This window comes from Takifugu flavidus, chromosome 4 (genome assembly GCF_003711565.1).
Source record: "Takifugu flavidus isolate HTHZ2018 chromosome 4, ASM371156v2, whole genome shotgun sequence".
Classification (NCBI taxonomy): domain Eukaryota; kingdom Metazoa; phylum Chordata; class Actinopteri; order Tetraodontiformes; family Tetraodontidae; genus Takifugu; species Takifugu flavidus.
In genome coordinates, this window is record NC_079523.1 from 14,609,079 (window position 1) to 14,633,150 (window position 24,072).

General features: G+C 45.9%; 3 protein-coding genes across 30 annotated transcripts in view; 1 reads left to right on the plus strand and 2 right to left on the minus strand.

The window, feature by feature from the left end:
• The window catches only part of LOC130524710 (NACHT, LRR and PYD domains-containing protein 12-like), a 337,155-nt gene that overhangs the window by 172,745 nt on the left and 140,338 nt on the right, over positions 1-24,072 (plus strand). The window lies entirely within an intron of this gene.
• The window catches only part of LOC130524718 (ribonuclease inhibitor-like), a 158,254-nt gene that overhangs the window by 110,184 nt on the left and 23,998 nt on the right, over positions 1-24,072 (minus strand). The window contains exon 1 of one of the 4 annotated variants that reach the window (XM_057031124.1): positions 231-1,007. The exons of the other annotated variants lie outside the window; for them this stretch is intronic. Coding sequence (XP_056887104.1) covers positions 231-664 — 434 coding nt within the window. The 5' untranslated portion in view covers positions 665-1,007. Of the gene's footprint in view, positions 1-230; positions 1,008-24,072 lie in introns of those variants that run through there. 4 annotated transcript variants of the gene reach the window in all.
• LOC130524729 (protein NLRC3-like) lies at positions 1,078-8,573 on the minus strand. Of its 6 annotated transcripts, none has more exons than XM_057031145.1 (6): positions 8,546-8,567; positions 7,233-7,346; positions 5,410-5,523; positions 3,553-3,666; positions 2,606-2,709; positions 1,078-2,054 (listed from the first exon to the last, which is right to left on the minus strand). In XM_057031145.1, exons 2-6 carry the CDS (start codon positions 7,343-7,345, stop codon positions 1,093-1,095), a joined length of 1,407 nt encoding a protein of 468 aa, XP_056887125.1. In that variant the 5' UTR covers position 7,346; positions 8,546-8,567; the 3' UTR covers positions 1,078-1,092. The 6 variants fall into 6 exon arrangements, with proteins under 6 accessions (XP_056887125.1, XP_056887127.1, XP_056887129.1 ...); XM_057031147.1 differs by lacking the exon at positions 8,546-8,567 and adding an exon at positions 6,864-6,937 and having other exon boundaries at positions 7,233-7,327; XM_057031149.1 differs by lacking the exon at positions 7,233-7,346 and having other exon boundaries at positions 8,546-8,573.

Here is a 24,072-nt window from a genome sequence, read left to right on the forward strand (position 1 = left end):
TTGTGGCTCCTATTATTCCTGCCTTATGTTGGTTTGTCTGGATTGACCTTTGAACTTATATCCAGCCAGTGTTGAACATTTCTGGATGAATTGTTGTTTTTTTTAATTTATGGACGCTGCAATGGAGATAAAGAATTGAAGGAATGACCACTGGAGGGGGTATTGCTACCTGACATGATCCACTCGCTTGATTTAAACGCCGATGTCCGGCCCTAAAAATCTTTACTTACACGACCTTCCTGCAGTTCCTCACAGCTGGAATCAGGCGACGTCGTCCCTCATCTGAGGTGTTGTACTGCTGCAGGTTCAGCTCATCCAGAACCTCCTCTGACATCTGCAGCAGGTAGGCCAGAGCTGAACAGTGGATCTCTGACAGTCTCCTCTCTGATTTCTTCTCTGACTTCAGGAACTCTTGGATCTCCTGATGGACTGACTGATCCTTCATCTCCATCAGACAGTGGAAGATGTTGATGCTTCTGTCTGGGGAGATTTCATCACTGTTCTCCTCCTTCAGGTTGTTGAGGACCTTCTGGATGGTTTCTGGGTGGCTGTTCCTCTGATCCAACAGTCCACCCAAGATCCTCTGATTGGACTCCAGAGAGAGACCATGAAGGAAGCGAACAAACAAGTCCAGGTGGCCATTTTCACTTTTGAGAGATTTCATTAGTGCTCTCCTGAGGAAGTCATCAAGAGATGTGACTGGATTGTTTTTGCAAACAACAATGTTAACCTGGTAAAGGGGTTTGGTTCAGAATATTTTAGGAACTGACTTATAACCGCTGTGTCTTTCCTGGTGTAACAGTGGAACATGTAGACGGCAGCCAGAAACTCCTGAATGCTCAGATGAACAAAGCAGTAGACTGATTTCTGGAAGATCACACTCTCTCTCTTGAAGATCTCTGTACAAACTCCTGAGTACACCGACACCTCGGAGACGTCCAGTCCACATCGCTCCAGGTCTTCTGAGTAGAACATGATGTTCCTTTCTCCAGATGTTCAAACGCCAGCCGACCCAACTTCAGAAGGAGTTTTTATCAGCCTTAGTCAGTTTCTCTGGTCTCTGCTTTCCTCCATACTTCTGCTTCTTCCTCTTTATCTGAACCTCAGGAAGTGTGAGTAGAGGTCAGTCAGGGTTTGGGGCAGCTCTCCTCTCTGGTCTCTGGTCATCATGTCCTCCAGAACTATAGCAGTGATCCAGCAGAAAACTGGGATCAGACACATGATGTGGAGGCTCCTGGAGGCCTTGATGTGTGAGATGATTCTCTTGGACAGATCTTCATCACTGAACCTCCTCCTGAAGTACTCCTCCTTCTGGGAGTCAGTGAAGCCTCGTACTTCTGTGATCCTGTCAACACACGAGGGAGGAATCTGATAGGCTGCTGCAGGTCTGGAGGTGATCCAGATGAGAGCTGAGGGAAGCAGGTTCCCCTGGATGAGGTTCACCAGGAGCACGCCAACGGACGATACTTGTGTGACATCAGAGATGACCTGATGCTTGTTGAAACCCAGTGAAAATCTGCTTTCATCCAGGCCATCAAAGATGAACAGAAGTTTCCAGACAGTCAGATCTTCTGCTCTGATCTTCTGTAATGTTGGATGGAAAACATGAAGCAGTGAGAGAAGACTGTGCTGCTCATCTCTGATCAAGTTCAGCTCCCTGCATGAGAGCGGAAGCACCAGACTGATGTCTTGGTTCTCCAAACCTTCTGCCCAGTCCAGACTGAACTTCTGCACTGAGAAGGTTTTTCCAACGCCGGCGACACCGTTGGTCAGAACCACTCTGATGTGTCTCTGTTGCTCAGATAAGACTTTGAAGATGTCCTGGCACTTGATTGGAGTGTCCTGGATGTTCTTCTTGGAGGTTCTCTCAAGCTGTCTCACCTCATGTTGTGTGTCCACCTCCTCACTTTGTCCCTCAGTGATGTAGAGCTCAGTGTAGATCTTGTTCAGCGGGGTTCCACTTCCTGCTTCATTAGTTCCTTCAGTCACATGTTCACATCTTCTCTTCAGACTGATCTTATGACCTTCTATCACCTCCTGCAGTTCACCACCCTCTAAAACAAACAATCTTTTAAATCCTTTTACAATTGTCATCTACAGCAGTAACACAGATGTCCTCAACTGGAAAATATTCTGTCATGTTTGAATGATAGAAGCAACAGTCGGGTCATGACCCATCTCACTGTCAGTTTGAAATGTTATGTCTTCTTATGTACACCTATTCTTTTATTTCATTGGGTTTCAATGTAATTTAGTCTATAACAACCATTTCCATGTCTTCCAAGAGTTTGCTTGGACTAAACAGCTGGTAAAAGCTGGATGATATTTAGAAAAACACATCAAACCTTCTCCAAACACATCATACTCAGCAGACCCATTGTCCTGTAAAGGTCACCTGCCTTCAGCTCTTTAACACTTTCCAGAACTAAATGACTAAATGTTGCTAAATACTGTCTAAGCATTTAGGAAGGTCTGAAGAGGGTCCAGGGGTTCCAGTGGAACCAAACAAGAGCTCTCTGGATCTTCTCTTGCACATTGTAAATACACAAGTTGTTCCTTTATTCCGACCCAAAAGTATCTTATTAATACAAATGTACGAGCTTACGTGAGACGCTGTTGTTCAGGTCGGCGGTCTGCAGTTCAGTTCTCCGTTTCTTTTCACCCTTGGGACAGGAGGAATCTCCAATGGAAGCAGACCGTTTCTGATACCTGTCAAAAATGGGAATAGTGGTTATACATGTCTACTGGGCGTTAGCAATGCCTAAGAAAGGCTGCGTTCACTTCTACTTTCAGTTTGCTCTGACAGTTGAAGATTGAATGAACACTGAGCAAAAAATATAAAGTTATTTAGGTTCTAACAAGCTCATTTAGTTGGAGAAAAGTGTATTTGATTTAAGTGTTTAGTGGCTTTTCCTCATTGTGAATTTATGTTAAAAATAAGTGCCAAATCAGGAATATAAACTCATAGAATAGAACAAAAGTTCTCCATTTATGCTCCAAATACAGTAGTCTGGTCTCTGAAACTGATCATTAAATAGCACAGAGGTCACGCGTATTCAAAAGCTTATTTCAACCATTTAGAAATGACTGATATTGTTGTCTATGGGTTTATTAGAACCAGGAGCCTTATAAATAGACTTTTTAATGAATTTTCATGACATGTGGTGGAACAGTGTGGCAGAACAAGCTGCACAGACCTGACATGTCTTACCCATCCGTATCTAAATGGAGAGCTGGAGCACTCTGCAATGATGGATATTGTTGGGAAACTTTAAAATATATGCCTAGGAATTTTTGTGAGATGATGTTAACCCATGTAGGAGAAATGACCAGTTAAAAACACAAGCAATTTTCAGTTTTAAAAGATCTACCACACTAAAATTAACATGGGGGTTAATGGGAACGAACGCCTGACATGTTGGTGCACCGTTTCATTTTAAGGACCTAATGAATTTCATTTTTCACGATAGTGGAGGCTAATACCCACAAAATGATGTTTTGTATGGTTGTGAAATGTTCTAAGGCAGAGTTATGTGGTTCAGAAAACCTTACTTTAAAGGTGAGCCTTGAGGTCCAATACCGAAATCTAAAGGGTCGACTTTGGAGTGGTCACTCTTCAGGGACACCCAGCTGGGCACTGTGGACTCTGCTCTGTCCTCGTCCATCCTGAGGAAACATCAGAAATAGTGATGAGACTGTGATGAAGGTAAATAATCTGTAGAGGTTGTAGCTAAATAATCCCAATTCGCTGCATTTTTATCAAACAGGAACATTTCAGATCAGGGGGCCCCCCTGTTCTTCCCAATCACACCTCTCCAGGTCACACTGTCATTGCCAACGTGAGCATTGAAGTCACCCAGGAGGAGGAGGGAGCCCCCAGGAGGAGCATTCTCCAGCACTCCCTCTAAGGACTCCAAAAAGGGTGGATACACTGAACTGCTGTTTGGGCCATAGGCACAAACAACAGTCAGGATCCGTCCCCCCACCCGAAGGCGAAGGGAGGCTACCCTCTCATCCACCGGGGTAAACTCCAATATCCCGGCACTGAGCCGGGGAGCAACCAGAATTGCCACCCCTGCCCGTCGCCTCTCACCATCGGCAAGTCCAGAGTGGTAGAGAGTCCAACCCCTCTCGAGTAGACTGGTTCCAGAGCCCTTGCTGTGCGTCGAGGTGAGGCCGACTATATCTAGTCGGAACTTCTCAACCTCGCGCACCAGCTCAGGCTCCTTTCCCACCAGAGAGGTGACATTCCATGTCCCTAGAGCCAGTTTATGCAGCCGGGGATCAGACCGCCAAGGTCCCTGCCTTCAGCCGCTACCCAACACACAATGCACCCAACCCCCCCTCGCCCCTCCTGCAGGTGGTGAGCCCACGGGAAGGGGGTCCCCTGTTGCCTCTTCGGGCTGTGCCCGGCCGGACTCCCTGGGCAGAGGTCCGGCCACCAGGCGCTCGCCAACGTGCCCCACCCCCAGGCCTGGCTCCAGGAGGGGGCCCCAGTGACCCGCATCCGGGCAAGGGAAACTTGGCACCAAGAATCTTTTTCATCATTGGGGGTCCTGGGCTACGCTTTGTCTGGTCCCTCACCTAGGACCTGTTTGCCATGGGTGGCCCTACGAGGGTCATAAAGCCCCAGACAACAGAGCTCCTAGGATCATTGGGACAGGCAAACCCCTCCACCACGATAAGGTGGTAGCCCAGGAGGGTATTGGACTTCTGTGCTCATCTCAGATTGTCCATAACAAACACCTTGTTCAGGCATAAAGGCGTCCACATGTGCACTTGGCACCAGGATGTCTTAGGCCGCAGATCGATGATCGACTTTGTGGTCGCGTCATCGGATTTGCAGCCGCATGTTCTGGACACTCGGGTGAAGAGAGGGGCAGAGCTGTCAACTGATCACCACCTGGTGGTGAGTTGGCTCTGTTGGTGGGGAAGGATGCCGGACAGACCCGGCAGACCCAAACGTATTGTGAGGGTCTGCTGGGAACGCCTGGCGGAGTCCCCTGTCAGAAGGAGCTTCAACTCACACCTCCGGGAGAGCTTTGACCATGTCCCGGGGGAGGCGGGGGACATCCGTATCTAAATGGAGAGCTGGAACACTCTGCAATGATGGATATTGTTGGAAACTTTAAAATATATGCCTAGGAATTTTTGTGAGATGATGTTAACCCATGTAGGAGAAATGACCAGTTAAAAACACAAGCAATTTTCAGTTTTAAAAGATTTACCACACTAAAATTAACATGGGAGTTAATGGGAGCGAACGCCTGACATGTTGGTGCACCGTTTCATTTTAAGGACCTGATGAATTTCATTTTTCACGATAGTAGAGGCTAATACCCACAAAATTATGTTTTGTATGGTTGTGAAATGTTCTAAGGCAGAGTTATGTGGTTCAGAAAACCTTACTTTAAAGGTGAGCCTTGAGGTCCAATACCGAACTTTAAAGGGTGGCCTTTGGAGTGGTCACTCTTCAGGGACACCCAGCTGGGCACTGTGGACTCTGCTCTGTCCTCGTCCATCCTGAGGAAACATCAGAAATAGTGATGAGACTGTGATGAAGGTAAATAATCTGTAGAGGTTGTAGTTCAATAATCCCAATTCGCTGCATTTTTATCAAACAGGAACATTTCAGATCAGGGGGCCCCCCTGTTCTTCCAATCACACCTCTCCAGGTCACACTGTCATTGCCAACGTGAGCATTGAAGTCACCCAGGAGGAGGAGGGAGCCCCCAGGAGGAGCACTCTCCAGCACTCCCTCTAAGGACTCCAAAAAGGGTGGATACACTGAACTGCTGTTTGGGCCACAGGATCCGTCCCCCCACCCAAAGGCGAAGGGAGGCTACCCTCTCATCCCCGGGGTAAACTCCAATATCCCGGCACTGAGCCGGGGAGCAACCAGAATTGCCACCCCTGCCCGTTGCCTCTCACCATCGGCAACTCCAGAGTGGTAGAGAGTCCAACCCCTCTCGAGTAGACTGGTTCCAGAGCCCTTGTTGTGCGTCGAGGTGAGGCCGACTATATCTAGTCGGAACTTCTCAACCTCGCACACCAGCTCAGGCTCCTTTCCCACCAGAGAGGTGACATTCCATGTCCCTAGAGCCAGTTTATGCAGCCGGGGATCAGACCGCCAAGGTCCCTGCCTTCGGCCGCTACCCAACACACAATGCACCCGACCCCCTTGGCCCCCCTACAGGTGGTGAGCCCACGGGAAGGGGGTCCCCTGTTGCCTCTTCGGGCTGTGCCCGGCCGGACTCCCTGGGCAGAGGTCCGGCCACCAGGCGCTCGCCAACGTGCCCCACCCCCAGGCCTGGCTCGAGGAGGGGGCCCCGGTGACCCGCATCCGGGCAAGGGAAACTTGGCACCAAGAATCTTTTTCATCATTGGGGGTCCTGGGCTACGCTTTGTCTGGTCCCTCACCTAGGACCTGTTTGCCATGGGTGGCCCTACGAGGGTCATAAAGCCCCAGACAACGGAGCTCCTAGGATCATTGGGACAGGCAAACCCCTCCACCACGATAAGGTGGTAGCCCAGGAGGGTATTGGACTTCTGTGCTCATCTCAGATTGTCCATAACAAACACCTTGTTCAGGCATAAAGGCGTCCACATGTGCACTTGGCACCAGGACGCCTTAGGCTGCAGATCGATGATCGACTTTGTGGTCGCGTCATCGGATTTGCAGCCGCATGTTCTGGACACTCGGGTGAAGAGGGGGGTGGAGCTGTCAACTGATCACCACCTGGTGGTGAGTTGGCTCTGTTGGTGGGGAAGGATGCCGGACAGACCCGGCAGACCTAAACGTATTGTGAGGGTCTGCTGGGAACACCTGGCGGAGTCCCCTGTCAGAAGGAGCTTCAACTCACACCTCCGGGAGAGCTTTGACCATGTCCCGGGGGAGGCGGGGGACATCCGTATCTAAATGGAGAGCTGGAGCACTCTGCAATGATGGATATTGTTGGGAAACTTTAAAATATATGCCTAGGAATTTTAGTGAGATGATGTTAACCCATGTAGGAGAAATGACCAGTTAAAAACACAAGCAATTTTCAGTTTTAAAAGATTTACCACACTAAAATTAACATGGGAGTTAATGGGAGTGAACGCCTGACATGTTGGTGCACCGTTTCATTAATTTCATTTTTCACGATAGTGGAGGCTAATACCTACAAAATGATGTTTTGTATGGTTGTGAAATGTTCTAAGGTAGAATTATGTGGTTCAGAAAACCTTACTTTAAAGGTGAGCCTTGAGGTCCAATACCGAACTTTAAAGGTTCGTCTTTGGAGTGGAAACTCTTCAGGGACACACAGCTGGGCACTGTGGACTCTGCTCTGTCCTCGTCCATCCTGAGGAAACATCAGAAATAGTGATGAGACTGTGATGAAGGTAAATAATCTGTAGAGGTTGTAGTTAAATAATCCCAATTCACTGCATTTTTATCAAACAGGAACATTTCTAATCCATTCTGGATAACAACTGAATAAATAAATCAATGATGTCTCTGTATCATTTTCATGTTTTCAGAGTTTAAGCTGCTTTTTTTAACTGTTCCCTGCAGTGAGAAAAGAACTGGCACCTTTTCCAGCCCCTCATCCTGCAGCACTGAATGTGCTCTAAAGTTCTTTCCAGAGCAAACGTCTCTGCACTTGCAGCAACATGTTGTAGTCATGGATCCGTGAGGAGAACCGGATACAGGAAACGCCCCCACTTTGATCCCAAAACCCAACTGGTGGCCAACGGTGGTCCGGCAACGACGGGGACGCTGGTCCAACGGGCCGACAACACTGGTTTTCCACAGGCCAACATGGTGAAAGGACTGTCTTCAGCTCAGCCACTAAATTATCTGGTGCTACATAAACATACTAGTCAGGACTTTTTAACTTCCCTCCTTTGTTCCCCTCTTCAATTATTTCTATGATCCAAGTCCTCAAAGATCACTGCTCTATTTAAAATAGATGAAAGAAATGACACCCACTCCTGCATTTCTTTCACAGTGGTTCCACAACATAGAACAATAAACCACTGTGAGAAAACGTGCAACATGAACCAAAATCCTGTTGGTGTCCTGTGATCCTGTGTGGATTTATTTAATTATTTTTAAAGTTAATTGTCTTAAATAATACCAAAATATCCAGCTGTAACCTGGACTGTTGAACAACTCTAATAACTTTATGAGCTTTTCACCTGTCACAAAATGTCGCTCTTCCTGCTTCGTCTGAACAGAATACTTTCACTTTCACTTTTAAAACCTAATCAACAGATTTATGGCGTATATATTACTACCATTAAAGCATTCTGGGAGGGTTTAAAGTTCTTTTAGGATCAGTAGCAAAGAGCAGAAAAATAAACTAAACTTCACTTAGAAAGACTATTCAACTATAACTAAAGCCAGACTATAAGAATGTTAAATAAGACATCTTCATTTATAATGTATAACGATGTTTTGTGCTAAAACTAAGTATGAAGTCTAGTTGAATCAAATCTTGATTTTATCTCCAAACACAACTGTCAATTCTTTTCAATAATGCTCTTCGTTTCCACTCACCTTGTCGGTCTTCAGTCTTCCTGCTTAGTCTGAAAGGAATACTTTTAAAAACTGGTTGTTGGGTTCCCAGTTTCTGGGACAGTTGTTGCTGGTGTCTACCTGCAGGGGGCGTGAAGGAGCCGCTCACAGCCACAGCTGGCCCCGCAGACACACGCACCTGCGGTCTCTCTTCAATCTCCCGTTAGATTTAAGGACAGAACTCCCGTCTGCCAGCGGCGGAGTGTTTTCATCACCAAACCCTGACTTCTGTGGCTTGACTATTTTTGAGAGTTTTCCTCGCGGACTTGTTTTGGACTCTCGAGGTCTCTCCGCCTCTCTGTGAACGCGGACCGAACTGTTCTTGTTCACTTTAAAATAAAGACGCTTTTCGGACACCATTCTCCGCCATTATTCAACCTGGTTAAATAAATAAGATTTATGATGCTTGACAGATTTGAAAGACTTGTAAAAGCAGCATATTTCTGCAGCCCTGGAGTCCAGGAGGAGCAGCAGAGGTCAGAATGTGCCGGAGCGCGTTTAACTATTGTCTGCAGTTCCACGTGTGTCCACCGGGTGGCGGTAAAGCACCACATGATATTTCTCCTTTTTGGAACTTCTTCAGCTGCGTTGAGCTTTAAATCTTCACCTGTCGCTCTAAACTTTGCGATTCTGTGTGTAGTTTGTTGGTTTAAATATTTTTGATGAATTCTGATGACGACTGAAACTGTCAATGTGAGCTGTTTTGCTTTTTCTGTGGACCAGATGTTCCAGGCAGGTTCCATCATCGGACACAGACGGAGACAGGTCACGTGACAACAGTCAGCCTTTAGTTCTTTATTACAGGAGGATCTGGTTTATATACAGACACGTATCTGCAAAATACTAAAAAGTCTATGAACCCAAAGTACTAAAAAGTCTACATCCACGCACACGCGTGTATTAAGTGTTTATACACACGTGTGCGCGTACGTGCACACTGTATATTCATCTAATAACTGTTAGTTTCTAAAACACCAAAGTAGAGTCACTGAGGCACGGCTTCACCTCCTTTACACCGAGGTTTCCCTGAGCAGGTGTGATGAACTGTTGCAGAAGGAAAAGCATGGAACATGTTAATAACCGGACACAAAAACACTCAGGTTTATTGTCTGACGGCATCAGTGTCTCTGGTTGCATCTGTCTGAGGAGCATTGTGAAACCAGGAGCAGTGTAAATGAGGGGGGGGGGGGGGGACAGTGAGTGGATGCTGCATTCATCAAACACACAATAGTCAGAAGAGAAGAAGGAAGAACAGAAGCCCGTGTTCCTCAGTGTTGGTGTGGAGACGCCTGTTTGGAGGAGCAGGAAGCAGGCTGGACTCTTCCAGCTGGCTTTAATGCCACTTCTCTTCTGAGAACCTCCCAGCAGCTTTCTCTCCACCATCTTTTTACGCTGAAGGTTTCTGATCATTTCAGGTCAGATGTTCTTGGACTGAGGTTAAAAATGTTTGTTCTTGTGCTCGGAGCGAACCGACGATCCTCTAAAGTCAGGCATCCTAAAGGTGGATGTTTTCTGAGGCCTGGAGGCTTTAAAGTGGCGCTTTTACCCACTTGTCCTCGTTCTGTTGGAAACTTGATCCAAAAACCTTTTCTGGAGCTTCATGTTCTGCTTTTTTGAAGGAATGAAATGGTTTCATCAGCGCTGCCGGGGGCTGAGCAGGCTTCATAAATCTGAAGCTCTGAGATCCTTTAAAGATCTCCTGGAATCAGCAGATGGGGGTTTGATCCAAAACTGTAAGAATCAGTCAAGCTATCAAATCTTGACTCAGTCCAAGCGTGAACCAGTCCATCCAGAGCTGATTATGGCTCAGCCAGGAGGAAAGCACGGCCTGGGGGGGTTCATATGGAGCAGGCACACTCTGGCTCTATTGCTACTGAAAACAGCCCTTCAGCACAGCAGCCTGGAATACAGTTCTGGAGAACACCTGTTCCCAACAGAACCTGTTTAAAACGGGACCAGTCAAGATGCCCGGCGTGACCACGACCACGGGGAGAGAGGGGGGGGCAGAGACAGGCGGTAACGCCGCTGCCCACCGATTCACCTGGAAACAACAAAAACCCCAGCAGCTTGGACCCAATATGGCAGCGTGTTCCTCAGAAACGCTCCTCAAACTCTCCCCACAGCTTCATTGCTAAACAGGATTTGGGTTTTTTTGTCCGTGCTAAATGGAAAGTGTTTGTCCTTTGGTGGTCCAGCAGGACCACGATTTGGATGGATGGATGATTTGATGTTATTGAGAATAAAAACAGCTGAAAATGGAAGCGGAGATGTTTCAGAGCACCAGAGTTCAGAAAGAGTTTCTAATCAAACACCGCCTGTTGGGAATGATGAATGGATGAATTTTTATTTAATTTAGACTAATTTAGACTAATTTTAACATCCTTTATGCCAGTTCCATAGAGCGTGCACGCGCACACACACTAGCAAAGATGATATCCAAACAGCCAAATAAATGGGAGTCAAAAGAAATCATTTAAAGCTCATATGTCAGAGTCAAGGTCGAGGGTTTTCTATGGCCCCCGGGATGATATTGATTTATTATTAGAACCGGCCTACAGGCCGCAGATGTTTTACACAGGCCAATACTACATTTCCCACAATGCAACGGTGACAGTCTGAGCGGGAGGCGGCTTCATTTAATTATTTCTCAGTAGTCATTAGCATAACAGCAAAAGTTAACTTTCAGATACCCATAAAATGGCAAAAGGGAAGGTGGACACTGAGAACCGGGGGTTCAAACAAGGTGGGAGTGGGAGCACATGTTCACGGAGGCAGCTGGGAAACCTGGGTGTCTTCTGAGTGGAGAAAGGGTGGCGGTAATGAAAGAATATCATCTGAGACGCCATCATGAAGCTAAACACGCGGACAAAGACAAGAATATGGACATGGAACAAAAGCTACAGAAGGTTGAGGAATTAAAACCAGGCCTCAAATCTGGACAGGCTCTGTTCAGAAAAGCGAGGCTGCTGTCAAGGCCAGTTTGATTCTGGCAGAAGAGATCGCTCAATCAGCCCGGCCATTTCCAGAGGGGGATTCCATCAAACACTGCATGCTTAAAGTTTGTGAGCAAGTTTGCCCAGACAAAAGGCAACTCTTTTTAAACGGGAGCCTGAGCAGAAACACCATTGTTGTCCCTCAATCTAAAAGAGCAGCTGGAGAAAAAGGGGAAAGATTTCATGGCATCTTCCCTGGCTGTGGATGAGAGCAGCGACATTAGAGGGGACTCCAGCCTCAACGTGACAGAGGAGTTTCTGGCGTTACGTCCTGTGCACGGCACAACCACAGGACAGGATTTGTATGAAGAGGTGTCAAGATGTGGAAATGAGATGGAGCTGCCTCGGGAAAAACTGGTGGGTTGGACAACAGACGGAGCAGCTGCCATGTGTGGACACAGGAGTGGACTGGTGGCCAAGATACGGGAGAAGATGCAGGAGGAAAACGTTACGGCTGAACTGACAGCTCATCATTGCATCATACACCTGGAATCGTTGTGTGCTGAAGCCCTGAACATGGAACATGGAATGTTCACCATCACGCACGCAGGGAACTTTATCAGAGCCAAAGGTTTAATTCAGCGCCAGTTCAAGGCGTTTCTGAGCCAGTGGCAAACGCAGCGTGGTGATTTGCCCCATCACACTGAGGTGCGATGGCTAAGCCAGGGAAAGGTGCTGCAAAGATGTTTCCAGCTTCCTGAGGAGATCGGATGTTCTTGGACAGCAAAGGGAAAGACACGACTCAACTCCCAGACCAAAGGTTCTTGTGTGAAACGGCTTTTCTGTGGGACATTCCGAGTCATCTGAATGCAATGAAGCTGCAGCTGCAGGGTCGGGGTGGTGTCCCCTCTGATATGTACAGTACAGTGAAGGCCTTTAGAACCAAACGGACTCTGTGGGAGGCACAGATGCACAAAGGAAACTTGAGCCACTTTCCCAGCTGCCAGACCCTGAAAGAGAAGCTCTCTACCAGCGTGTTCCCGAGCGCACAGTTTGCTGATTAAATGAGTGTTCTCGCCGCTGACTTCCCACGCCGAGTCACTGACTTAAAAGCACCAAAAAGCAGGTTTGAACTGCTCAGCCGTCCGTTTGAGGTTGAGGTGGAAAGCTCAGCACCAAAGCTCCAAATGGAGGTGATTGAGCTCCAATGCAGTGATGCCCTGAAGGCAACACATGGGGCAGTGGGTGCTGCGGAGTTTGCCCGTTTCCTCCCCGACACACATCCAGGCTGCTCCAACGTTGCCTGTGTTTGGTAGCACAGACCTGCGGGAACAACTGCTTTCTTTGATGAAGCTGAACAAAACATCACACAGAAGTGGACTTCCTGCTGAACACCTTCACTCAATTGTGAGGAGTTCCTCAGCTCAGAGCCGGACCCCCAACATTGATGAACTCGTCCAAAAGATGAGACACCACCAAGTATCAGCCTCAAACAAGTGAACATTAAGCTGCAATAACACATTTACAATTATTACTCAGCTCAAGTTTAAAAGTTAAAGGTAAATATTTTTCACTGCACATGTGCCTTTTCCTTGAAGAAAGTGTTGTTTTTGCTTCATAGATTTTTGCACTTTATGTTATTGTATTTCAATCCAATTATGTTCTAAAAATATTTCAGTTGAGTGAATGATAGAAAATTGCTGTTATAATTTTTTTCTTTGAAGTAAATTTAGCCCACTTTTGCTAAATGAGAAAATCTACCGATGGTGCCTTGAATAATACCGCTTCATTCATTTAATGTTCATGTTACTTGTGTTACTGCTGCATCGATCATGCAGCAAATACGGCAAATTGACCCGCCTTCGATCCAGAGCCCACCCAGCTGCACAGAACTCTGGCATGTTTAATCTAGAATGTGGTGTAGTGAAGTACGGAGTCCTGGCTAATGAGTGAATCTCCTGGCACCAGGGCCCTCATGTGTATTGGCAAGTTGCTATGGCAATATTTAGAGACCAACATTAGATTGTATTGATTGTAAAAATGTGTTTACTTCTCCTCGAAATGATTCATCTAACACATTGAAGTTTAGCTGTTGTGGTGCTGTCATGTAGGGAGTGCTGGAGTTCTGCTGATTTAGTGTCGGATAAATATAAAGTAAATGTTTGAAAAGGCCGCAAGAATGCCGGCGATGCTAAAGTTAGCCAGTTGCTCAGGTTACTGCAGTTACAGGCTAAAGCTCAGCAAACATAATTACGGTATTTGTGTCGCAGGGATCCCTTGGTAAAGGTAATAGCTTCATCAGAGATGCTTCATCCTCCAGCCTCACATAGTCTAATTCCCACCTCTTCTACTCTTTTATTTCATTTTTCATTCCATCCTTTGTCTCACCCAGTGAAAAATAGCAGAAGAGGAGTTTTCTCTCTTTCCGAGTTGCCGTATTGTTAAAGAGGGCTTTTAACTGGAAACAAACACATATTTTCTCTGGATGAGGCAGCAAATTAATTTGAATTAGAAAAGAAATTAACTGACACCGTTGCAGTTTAAAAACGTTTTTTTCTAAACTTGACCAGTACTCTCTTCACTGAATTCATTTATTTAAATGTCATACAAAAAGTCAAGCTGGAGGCCATGATCAAAGAGAAAATCCTCAAAGTGAAGATGGGAAGTGATGATAGATTTGGGTCTGAGGAACCTGCTGACTGAACGGGCAGCTTTCCCCCGTTTGGGACCTTCTCTGGTTCCTGACCAAGCATCAATAAGGTGTGTGTGTGTGTGTGTGTGTGGTGTGTGTGTGGTGTGTGTGTGTGTGTGTGTGCGTGTGTGCGTGTGTGTGTGTGTGTGTGTGCGTGTGTCCGTGCGTGCATGCGTTGTGTGTGTGTGTGTGTTGTGTGTGTGTGTGTGTGCGTGTGTGCGTGTGTGTGTGTGTGTGTGCGTGTGTCCGTGCGTGCATGCGTGTGTGTGTGTGTGTTTGTGTGTGTGTGTGTGTGTGTGTGTTTGTGTGTTTGCGTTTAAATAAAATTGAATTTCCCACTTTGGTCCACACTATTGTCAACATTTCTGTCTTCAAAAAAAGCCAACTCAAGGCGGCAGATTCCTGAATTGAAAACAATATCTAAAGAACTCAAGTATCATACTAACAACACTAATATTCCATCTGTCTATCCCCAACTGAATTAACTCCACACCTATCTCATCAGATTATTTGTAACAGAATAAGCAGATAACGTAGCATTTCCCTGTTCATATCTGCTACTTGCAATTTAGAATGTTACAGCAATTCTCGACTGGCCAGCACCGGCCCGGGATCGATGCTGAACTGCTGTTTGGACCATAGGCACAAACAACAGTCAGGATCCGTCCCCCCACCCGAAGGCGAAGGGAGGCTACCCTCTCATCCACCGGGGTAAACTCCAATATCCAGGCACTGAGCCGGGGAGCAACCAGAATTGCCACCCCTGCCCGTCGCCTCTCACCATTGGCAAGTCCAGAGTGGTAGAGAGTCCAACCCCTCTCGAGAAGACTGGTTCCAGAGCCCTTGCTGTGCGTCGAGGTGAGGCCTACTTTATCTAGTCGGAACTTCTCAACCTCACGCACCAGCTCAGGCTCCTTTCCCACCAGAGCGGTCACATTCCATGTCCCTAGAGCCAGTTTATGCAGCCGGGGATCAGACTGCCAAGGTCCCTGCCTTCGGCCGCTACACAACACACAATGCACCCGACCCCCTTGGCCCCCCTACAGGTGGTAAACCCACGGGAAGGGGGTCCCATGCTGCCTCTTGGGGCTGTGCCCGGCTGGACTCCATGGGCAGAGGTCCGGCCACCAGGCGCTCACCAACGTGCCCCGCCCCCAGGACTGGCTCCAGGAGGGGGCCCCGGTGACCCGCATCCGGGCAAGGGAAACTTGAGACCAATGTTATTTTTCCTTCATTTTCATTTTCTGATTTGGGCAGAATAATGTAAAATTAAAGGTCAAATGGCTTTTAAACAGATCTGTTATGGCTGAACAAGACTGATGAGGCAGTGACACCAAGGTGTGCATCAACTCTCCAGCTAACGCGCATTATTTCATTACTATTATTCATTTTGTTCATTATGGCCTTCGGGAATGAAATCATCCTCGTAAACAAGAGCGTGGTGACGAAAAAAAGCAATAAACCTTATGGATATTCTGCCCCTGCTGAATGGAAGATGTTGACAAAATACAGAACAACAAAGTGCAGAATACACTTTAGTAGTGTTCAGTCATATTTACATCCATCAGTAACTCACCTGTACCTGGACATTCTTCACACATTCATGTTTAAATGGTGTTTAAACACTTGTAATGGTTTTAAACACTCATCAAAGTCAGTGTTTTCAGATTCTGTGATTTCACACTGGACAGAATGTGAATGAGGTACATCAACAAATCCTTTTTGCTCAAACAGAAGTTTCTACATCCAAAACACTCCTGATTAACTCAAATAAAAGCCGAACAAACTCAGTACCAACATGAGATAAAAAAGATGCAAACAGACATATTGCTCAGTGCTTTTTAATAGAAGAAATCAGAATGATGAGCATCAATTATGCAGATGTGTTAAAAGAAAAAAACTGGAACAATCAAACATGGGAACAGAACCTGGATTTAAAAAAACAAACTAAGGGAAAAAAAAGAGCTGCAAAAATATCCATAGCGCTCTGTTCACAGCCATGTATATCTCAGCTTAATTGGATGGCTAGTCCCAGCTGGTTGGGGCTCTTGTTCTGGGTAGGGTGGGCAAAGGTCTGGGTAGGGTGGGCGAAGGTCTGGGTAGGGTGGGCTAAGGTCTGGGTAGGGTGGGCGAAGGTCTGGGGGTGGGGCACGCTTACGTGGTGGCATCCGACAGACCTGTGCATATGTCAGTTTGGGGCCGACCTGAAAAGTCAGAGCACAAGGATTTAGTTTCCAACATGAGCATCGCTGCAACAGCTCTGGTAAAACCAGATTAATATTGGCTGACAATTCTGTGACCTCACGGACCCTGAATAACCCGGCTTGCTGGTTTTGAGAAGACTCGGCCCACTACAGACGGGGCTCCCGCTGTGAGCGGCCCACTACAGACGGGGCTCCTGCTACAGACGGGGCTCCCGCTATGAGCGGCCCACTACAGACGGGGCTCCCGCTGTGAGCGGCCCACTACAGACGGGGCTCCCACTATGAGCGGCCCGCTACAGACGGGGCTCCTGCTGTCTGTAGGCCTCATGTGCCAGAGTGATGGGCTTTGAGCACGTGATGACTCCTGTGGTGAAGATCAGAAACAGCATCCGCTCCAGAGCCAAACAGCTCAGAACATTCAAGGTTCTGTTGGAGGAGCTGCCAACTGAATATGGTGACCTGCTGCTACACACAGAAATCCGATGGCTCAGCAGGGGACGGATTTTGTTTCCTTTTTTGTCCCTTTTGAGTGAAATAAAAGAGTTCATGCAGTCCAGAGGGGAAGACGCCGTGCTGCAATCAGGTCAGATGGTTCAAACAGAGTCCTCAACCCAAAGTCTGATTTAAAAAGATCAAAAGTGGCGTAAATGTCTGGTCCTGACAGGAGAAGGATAACTGGAGCGGCATCGCTCGTACAGTAGACCGACTCTGCCTCTTCCTGGTTACCCCGGTGATGACCTTTGGCACCGTAATCATCTTTCTGAGGGGAATCTGTAACCAACCTCCTCATCTGCCCTTCAAAGGAGACCCGCATGACTCCAGAGAGGAGAACCCACGCCTGCTGTGATGCTCACACACAGCCAGGGCTTTTTCCATCGCCATCGCTTCTCTGGGGGAAATGTTGCATTTCTTTATCTTAATAACAACAAATCTTTAGTTTGTTCTGTAGGAGCTCCATATGTTTAGTGTCAAAGACTTCTTAGATCAGGCATGGGCAAACTACGGCCCGGGGGCCACACGCGGCCCGTTAAACGTTTTAATCCGGCCCGCCAAACTTGAAAAATTAAATGAATAAACCTTGTTAATGTTATATTTTCACTGCAATTCTGGTGTTTTCCCACTAGAAAAAAGACAGTCAGGAGGAGAGTGATGGTGATATCCTGAAGGATAACAGAACTTTCAGTGCTTTAAAATAGAAATGGTTATTAATTTTTTTTAAAAAGGCACATTTTATTCATTTGATTTTAAGTGTTTTAAGACTCATTCCAAAGTCAGATATTTTGTTGTAATGCTTCTCTTCATTTTCATTTGAAATTAAAGCACATGTTTTCTCCATATTTTTTCTCCAATGAGGTGAGGTTACCAAAGCACTCCATCCATCCATCTGCTCCTGGTCCGGCCCCTCTGTCAAATGTTAGAACCCATTGTGGCCCACGAATCAAAATGTTTGCCCACCCCTGTCTTAGATTGTGTTCATTGCTGGCACATAAAGAAAAATGCTTTGATTTTACAAAAGTGACACAAACCCATCTCAACACTGTTTTTTATATCCTCTATATTATTTTGCGTAGTCTGTGTAACTGTTGTGCTTTATTTCTGCTGGCTTCTTTAATGTGATGTAAACCAGCCTGACATAATACCAGTTGAGTACTTTAATTTATGTTGCCAAAGGTTTAAAAACAGCAGAATAAGAAATTGTGAAAATTCAGAACTGGAAGCGTGGACTGATACATTTTTAACAGCGGTCCTGCTTCAGCCCTCCGGGGCTTAATAACAAAATACGAAAAATACGAAAATTTTAATTTTGGAAACATTGTTGTCGGTTGTTCGACCTGCCGGCTTTTGCAAAATTGCTAAATACGCGCTAGCATGCATGTTTTAAGCTATCGTAGCGGTATGTTTTACCATGCCCGCGCCCTATAATCCGGAGCGCCTGATGTATGTGTTAAATACAGAAATAGCACCCGTAACTGAGGCTGCACCTTTTAATACGGTGCGCCCTTTGGTCGCGAACATACGGTATATAGAACATAGGGCACGTTTGTGCGTGATATCACTCCGCGTCTGCGCAACGACCACAACCTCCTATCTTTAGTATTGCTGCGCCAACTGGTGGTCTTTTGGGTTGAGGATCAGGGTGATCTATATGTAGCTATATGTAGCTATAGCATCATTGGCCTCCACTCCAGCCACTCCTGGTAGTTCCTCAAAAACACTGAGTTTCTAGTGGATGCACAATCTGTGGAAGCCAACATAGAAACTTCTGAAGAGCCAAAGTTCTTGCAACAAAAATATAGTCCCCAATTAGGTTGTTTTGTTATCACACGACCCCGTCCCCATTATCTTAAGAGAATATAAAAGAATGAGTGGAGACAGAAGAGAGAATGAGACGTTTTTGGCGCGTGTCGCTCTTGATTTTGTGTTTGTTTTTGCAGTAAACTTAAAGGAGGCATTTTCACTTTATGTTTGATTAAATTTAAGCTGATATTCCATTCTTGACATCTTTAAATTTACAGTATTCATGGGAGATTTATTTGGTCATTTTGCTTCTTTTTATTTCCTATTTCCCACATTTATTATTTGTTTTTATTAGATTGCAATAAATCCTATAACATTTAACAGACTGACTAAAGTCAAATGACCTGCGGTTCCCACCGATAGCCGTCATTCTGATGGGTTTTTGCTGGCTGCAGCTGAAATATTCCAATGCTCCATGTCACAGAGACAGTAAATACTAAACCCTAAAGATTCTGAAGGCATTCTGTAAAATAGTAACGTATAATACAGACATTTGAAGAGACAATTAAGAGAATGTTTCCATGCTTCTAAGAGTGGCCGAGGAGCCATTTAGAACTTTATAAAGATGCATTGTGTGATACCAGGAACTAATTTAACTTCAAGGCGAAGCTGCTTCTGCTTTGTCGACCATCGACTGATCTCCTGAAAGTCCACCAGCGCTTTTTAAAAACTGAATTTTTCATCTATGGAGGGAGTAGACGGCAGATGTTTCCACAGATGCTCTTCACCAGTGGTCAGTGAGTGATGCAGCAGATGAGCGGGAGTTGACTGGCTTCAACCAGCTACCGTCTCAATGTCTCCAGCCCATAGTGTGGATTCTCTACGAGATCAGACAGCAGCTTCACTCCTGAATCCTGCAGCTGGTTGTAACTCAGGTCCAGTTCTCTGAGATGGGAGGGATTGGACCTCAGCGCCGAGGCCAGAGAGCCACAGCTGATCTCTGATAAGCTGCAGCGCCTTAATCTAAATAAAGAAGGGAAACTTTTATAAGGTTATAAGTGAAACCAGTATTCAGCTGAAAGGTTCATCAAAGGCATGATCTGTAAATATTTAATTTAGTTACAGGTTAAAAAATGATAGTAATATGTAATTACCACAATTCCAACCTCTGAGGTTTGCACTGTTCCAAAGGAGAATATATATTGTTCTGGCCCTCACTCTTCCCAGGTTCTCCCACCTCTTTCCCTCCCATCTCATCATGGAGATCCATCTCACCTGTGGCTCATCTTTAAAGGCACAACCTGTCTTAGATGACTTCCTGTCTCCCTCACCATCTCCCTCCTCGTTGGCTGGTGTCTACCAGGCACCCTCACCTAGTTTTGTCTAATTTTGGTTACCATCTGTGGGCTTTTTCATTGTCCTTAAATCAATTTATCATGAATAAGTGGTCCCCGTGTGGCCCTCCCTCCTGAAGGAACTGGGCACAACACACACACTCAGAAAGTGTGAGGACCCTCGGATGGAATAATGGACATTTTTGAGAATGGTGTTTACCTCAGAGTTTCCAGTCGGCAGTTTGGAAAGTGGAGAAAATCACAGAGCAGCTTCACTCCTGAATCCTTCAGCTGGTTCTGACTCAGGTCCAGTTTTCTGAGATGGGAGGGATTGGACCTCAGCGCCGAGGCCAGAGAGCCACAGCTGATCTCTGATAAGCTGCAGCTCCTTAATCTAAATAAAGAAGGGAAACTTTTATAAGGTTATAAGTGAAACCAGTATTAATCTGAAAGGTTAATCAAAGGCATGATCTGTAAATATTTAATTTAGTTCCAGGTTAAAAAATGATAGTAATATGTAATTACCACAATTCCAACCTCTCAGGTTTGCACTGTTCCAAAGGAGAATATATATTGTTCTGGCCCTCACTCTTCCCAGGTTCTCCCACCTCTTTCCCTCCCATCTCATCATGGAGATCCATCTCACCTGTGGCTCATCTTTAAAGGCACAACCTGTCTTAGATGACTTCCTGTCTCCCTCACCATCTCCCTCCTCGTTGGCTGGTGTCTACCAGGCACCCTCACCTAGTTTTGTCTAATTTTGGTTACCATCTGTCGGCTTTTTCATTGTCCTTAAATCAATTTATCATGAATAAGTGGTCCCCGTGTGGCCCTCCCTCCTGAAGGAACTGGGCACAACACACACACTCAGAAAGTGTGAGGACCCTCGGATGGAATAATGGACATTTTTGAGAATGGTGTTTACCTCAGAGTTTCCAGTCGGCAGTTTGGAAAGTGGAGAAAACCACAGAGCAGCTTCACTCCTGAATCCTGCAGATTGTTGAGGCTGAGGTCCAGTTCTCTGAGATGGGAGGGATTGGACCTCAGCGCCGAGGCCAGAGAGCCACAGCTGATCTCTGATAAACTGCAGCGCTCTAATCTGAAAAATGCAGGATGAGGTTATACGGTGCAGGTCTGCATGTTATCTGCGTCAGTACTAAACCTACGTTAGTTCTTAGTTGGGTCAGACCTGAATTCACGATATTACAAGGAATTTTTTTAATGTGGTGCATCACAGCAGTGTTGAGAACAGCCTCACTTCACCATCTTAGCAGCTGGTATATAGGTAGAAAAATGAAGACTGACCTGAGCCTCTCCAGTTTACAGTTTGGACTCTCCAGTCCAGAACAGACCCGCTTCACTCCTGAATCCTGCAGATCGTTGAGGCTCAGGTCCAGAACCCTCAGATGGGAGAGGTTGGACTTCAGAGCTGAGGCCACAGAATCACAGCTGGTCTCTGATAAACTGCAGCCCCATAGGCTAAAATAACAATTATTTTGAGAGAAGACAAATAAAAATCAACATGTACCAGAGCAAAACACAGCTTACAAGCAACAAACCTCTGGTCCTGCACCGGCTTATCTGCCGTATGTTCCTATTTTGGGTTCTTTCAGGGCGGATGGACAAGATCTACAGCGTATGTAAAGTGTGTAGGTCAAAATACCTTCCAAGTTTATGAGACCACATTTCTCAATAGCACTCAACTCTTGTCAGGAGTTGGGACAAAGCGACCCACTCCTGATAGCTTGTGGGCGATGCTGCAGCGACCCTGCAATCCCTACACTCTCTGGTGAAACCAAATCAAAGGTTTTAGACACTGCTGGATGCTGGAAGGGTGGCTATAGTCTGGACGCATAGTTCCCCTGACTGCACATTTCTCCAACAATGATTGGCAGCTGGTGTCACTTGTTCTCCAGATGAGAGAAGGAAAGAGAGCCCCCCCACAGTGTGTTTGATTGCCCCACTGCAAGCTCAATGCTGCCAGAAAACATTGCAGGAGCATCAATTCCCCTCAGGGCATCAACAAGGACCTCAGGAAAAGGTGCAGCTGCCACCTACTAGAGACGAGCACACTGAGCTGAGATTCAAAGCCCTCTCCTCCCAAGAGAAGAGCTTGTTTGTTGGAGGCTCTTCTGGGCGATACCTGGTGCCACAGCTCCAGCTCAGCCCGTCTCTGGAGCTGAGGTGGAGCTTAGCAAGTTTCATGGTTCTCCACCACTTCCTCTCGCTGAGGACCTTCTCAGCTGGTGGTTTCTGCTCCACCTTCCAAGTTGAGCAGGTGATACTTCTGCATTCCTGCCACCAGTGTCTCTGCAGAAAGAGTCTTCTCTACTGTTTTATATTAGATTGTAGAAAATTAGGATTTTTGGTTGATGTCTTAGATGTTGTTGACTAAGAGCAGGTTTTTCTTTAATAACATAGAAAGATTCGATGAGAAGAGCAAATGTATTATTTCATGAGCTACTTCCACTACTATTATATACACATACTTCCATATTGTCTTAGATTGCAAGCTGCATTTATTGCATCGTTCATAGAAAGTCATATTTGTGAGGAGAAAAACTCCAATAAGGTCATTTTCTTTAATGACCATTACAACAGAAGGAGGCGATGAACAAACAGATTTATATAAAAATGTGTGAAAACTTATGGATGGAAACCTTTTTAAAATGGTTGCATTGTGTAGAATCGGTGGAGAATCAACTTGTTGACTTCTGATTTGGACTCCAATGGAAGTGAGGTGCAACAATTGTGGATGCTGAAAGCTTCAGATCTTCATGAAGGTTTCTGTGGTTGGACTGACCTGCTGCCCCTTTAAGAGGGAGGCAGGTTTGGGCTTCTGGCTGGAATGAAGCCACCTAAGATGAGAATGACTGCAGGCTTTCGGTACCAAGGTTTAACAGGGCGCTCACTTCACACTTGGGCTTTTCTCTTTTTTGGGATGGCTTTTCTCAGTAGAGAAGGGGCATGGCACACTGCAGCAGCTTTCTTTTGGGGTTTTCTAGTTTTCCTTCTGATCTTTAAAAGACAGGAAGAACCATTTTTGATTGGTCTGAATGTTTGGGCGGTTTTGTGGCCAGCCTAAAATAAAACAAGACAAATCTACAACTGATACTTCCTTTCTAGTCATTGATGACCATCCTCACATGGGACAGATTTCCACAACCAATTTAATACTGCAAATCTGTCCTGTGTGGTCTTTTTTCTGAGAACTGTAACACTACGTTTATAACAAAGATCAAACATGTAAACAGTTATTGTCTAACTAGTTACACCTGGGAAAGTACTGGATCATCTCTGACTGACCTGAGAGTCTCCAGCTCACAGAGAGGATCCTGGAGAAAACCACAGAGCAGCTTCACTGCTGGATCCTTCAGCTGGTTAAAACTCAGGTCCAGAACCCTCAGATGGGAGGGATTGGACCTCAGCGCCGAGGCCAGAGAGTCACAGCTGATCTCTGATAAACTGCAGTCCCACAGCCTGGAAAAGGAATAAATGGGGCAAATAAAAACACATTTCTAAATCTGAAAATGAAGAGAAAAGCAGAAAATGTAAAGAAATTTAGAAAAGACCAACAGAGGCCTCCTGACCTGAGCGTCTCCAGTCTGCAGTTTGGATGCATCAGTGCAGAAGACAGTAACTTTACGTCGGCATCTGTCAGGCTTTGGTTCCAGCTTAAGCTCAGCTCCCGTAGATGAGAAGGGTTTGACGTCATTGCTGAGGCCACAACTTCCCAATGACTCGGTGAAAGAAAAGTACCAGACAGTCTGTTGTGTATGAAACAAAAATAGTGAGTCAAACTTTGGGATTTCTAATCAACTTATCTGAGAATCTACCTCAACACAAATGTAGCTCATTTCCTGGAAAAGCTAAATTCAACACCGTAGAGCAACAGTTTGAACGACCATCAGATCTGAAATGCAACTGAATTATTCTCAACATTTGTCTTATTTTAGAACAGCTCATAATTACTCATATTTAAAATGATTATAGCAAATGGTTTAAAGATACGTGCATCTTTTTATCTGTCTATCGGCTCTTTGGATATTTTGCATTTCATCCAATTTGTACGATGGTGCGTCAAGTCTTAATTCAGCGATCCGATCGA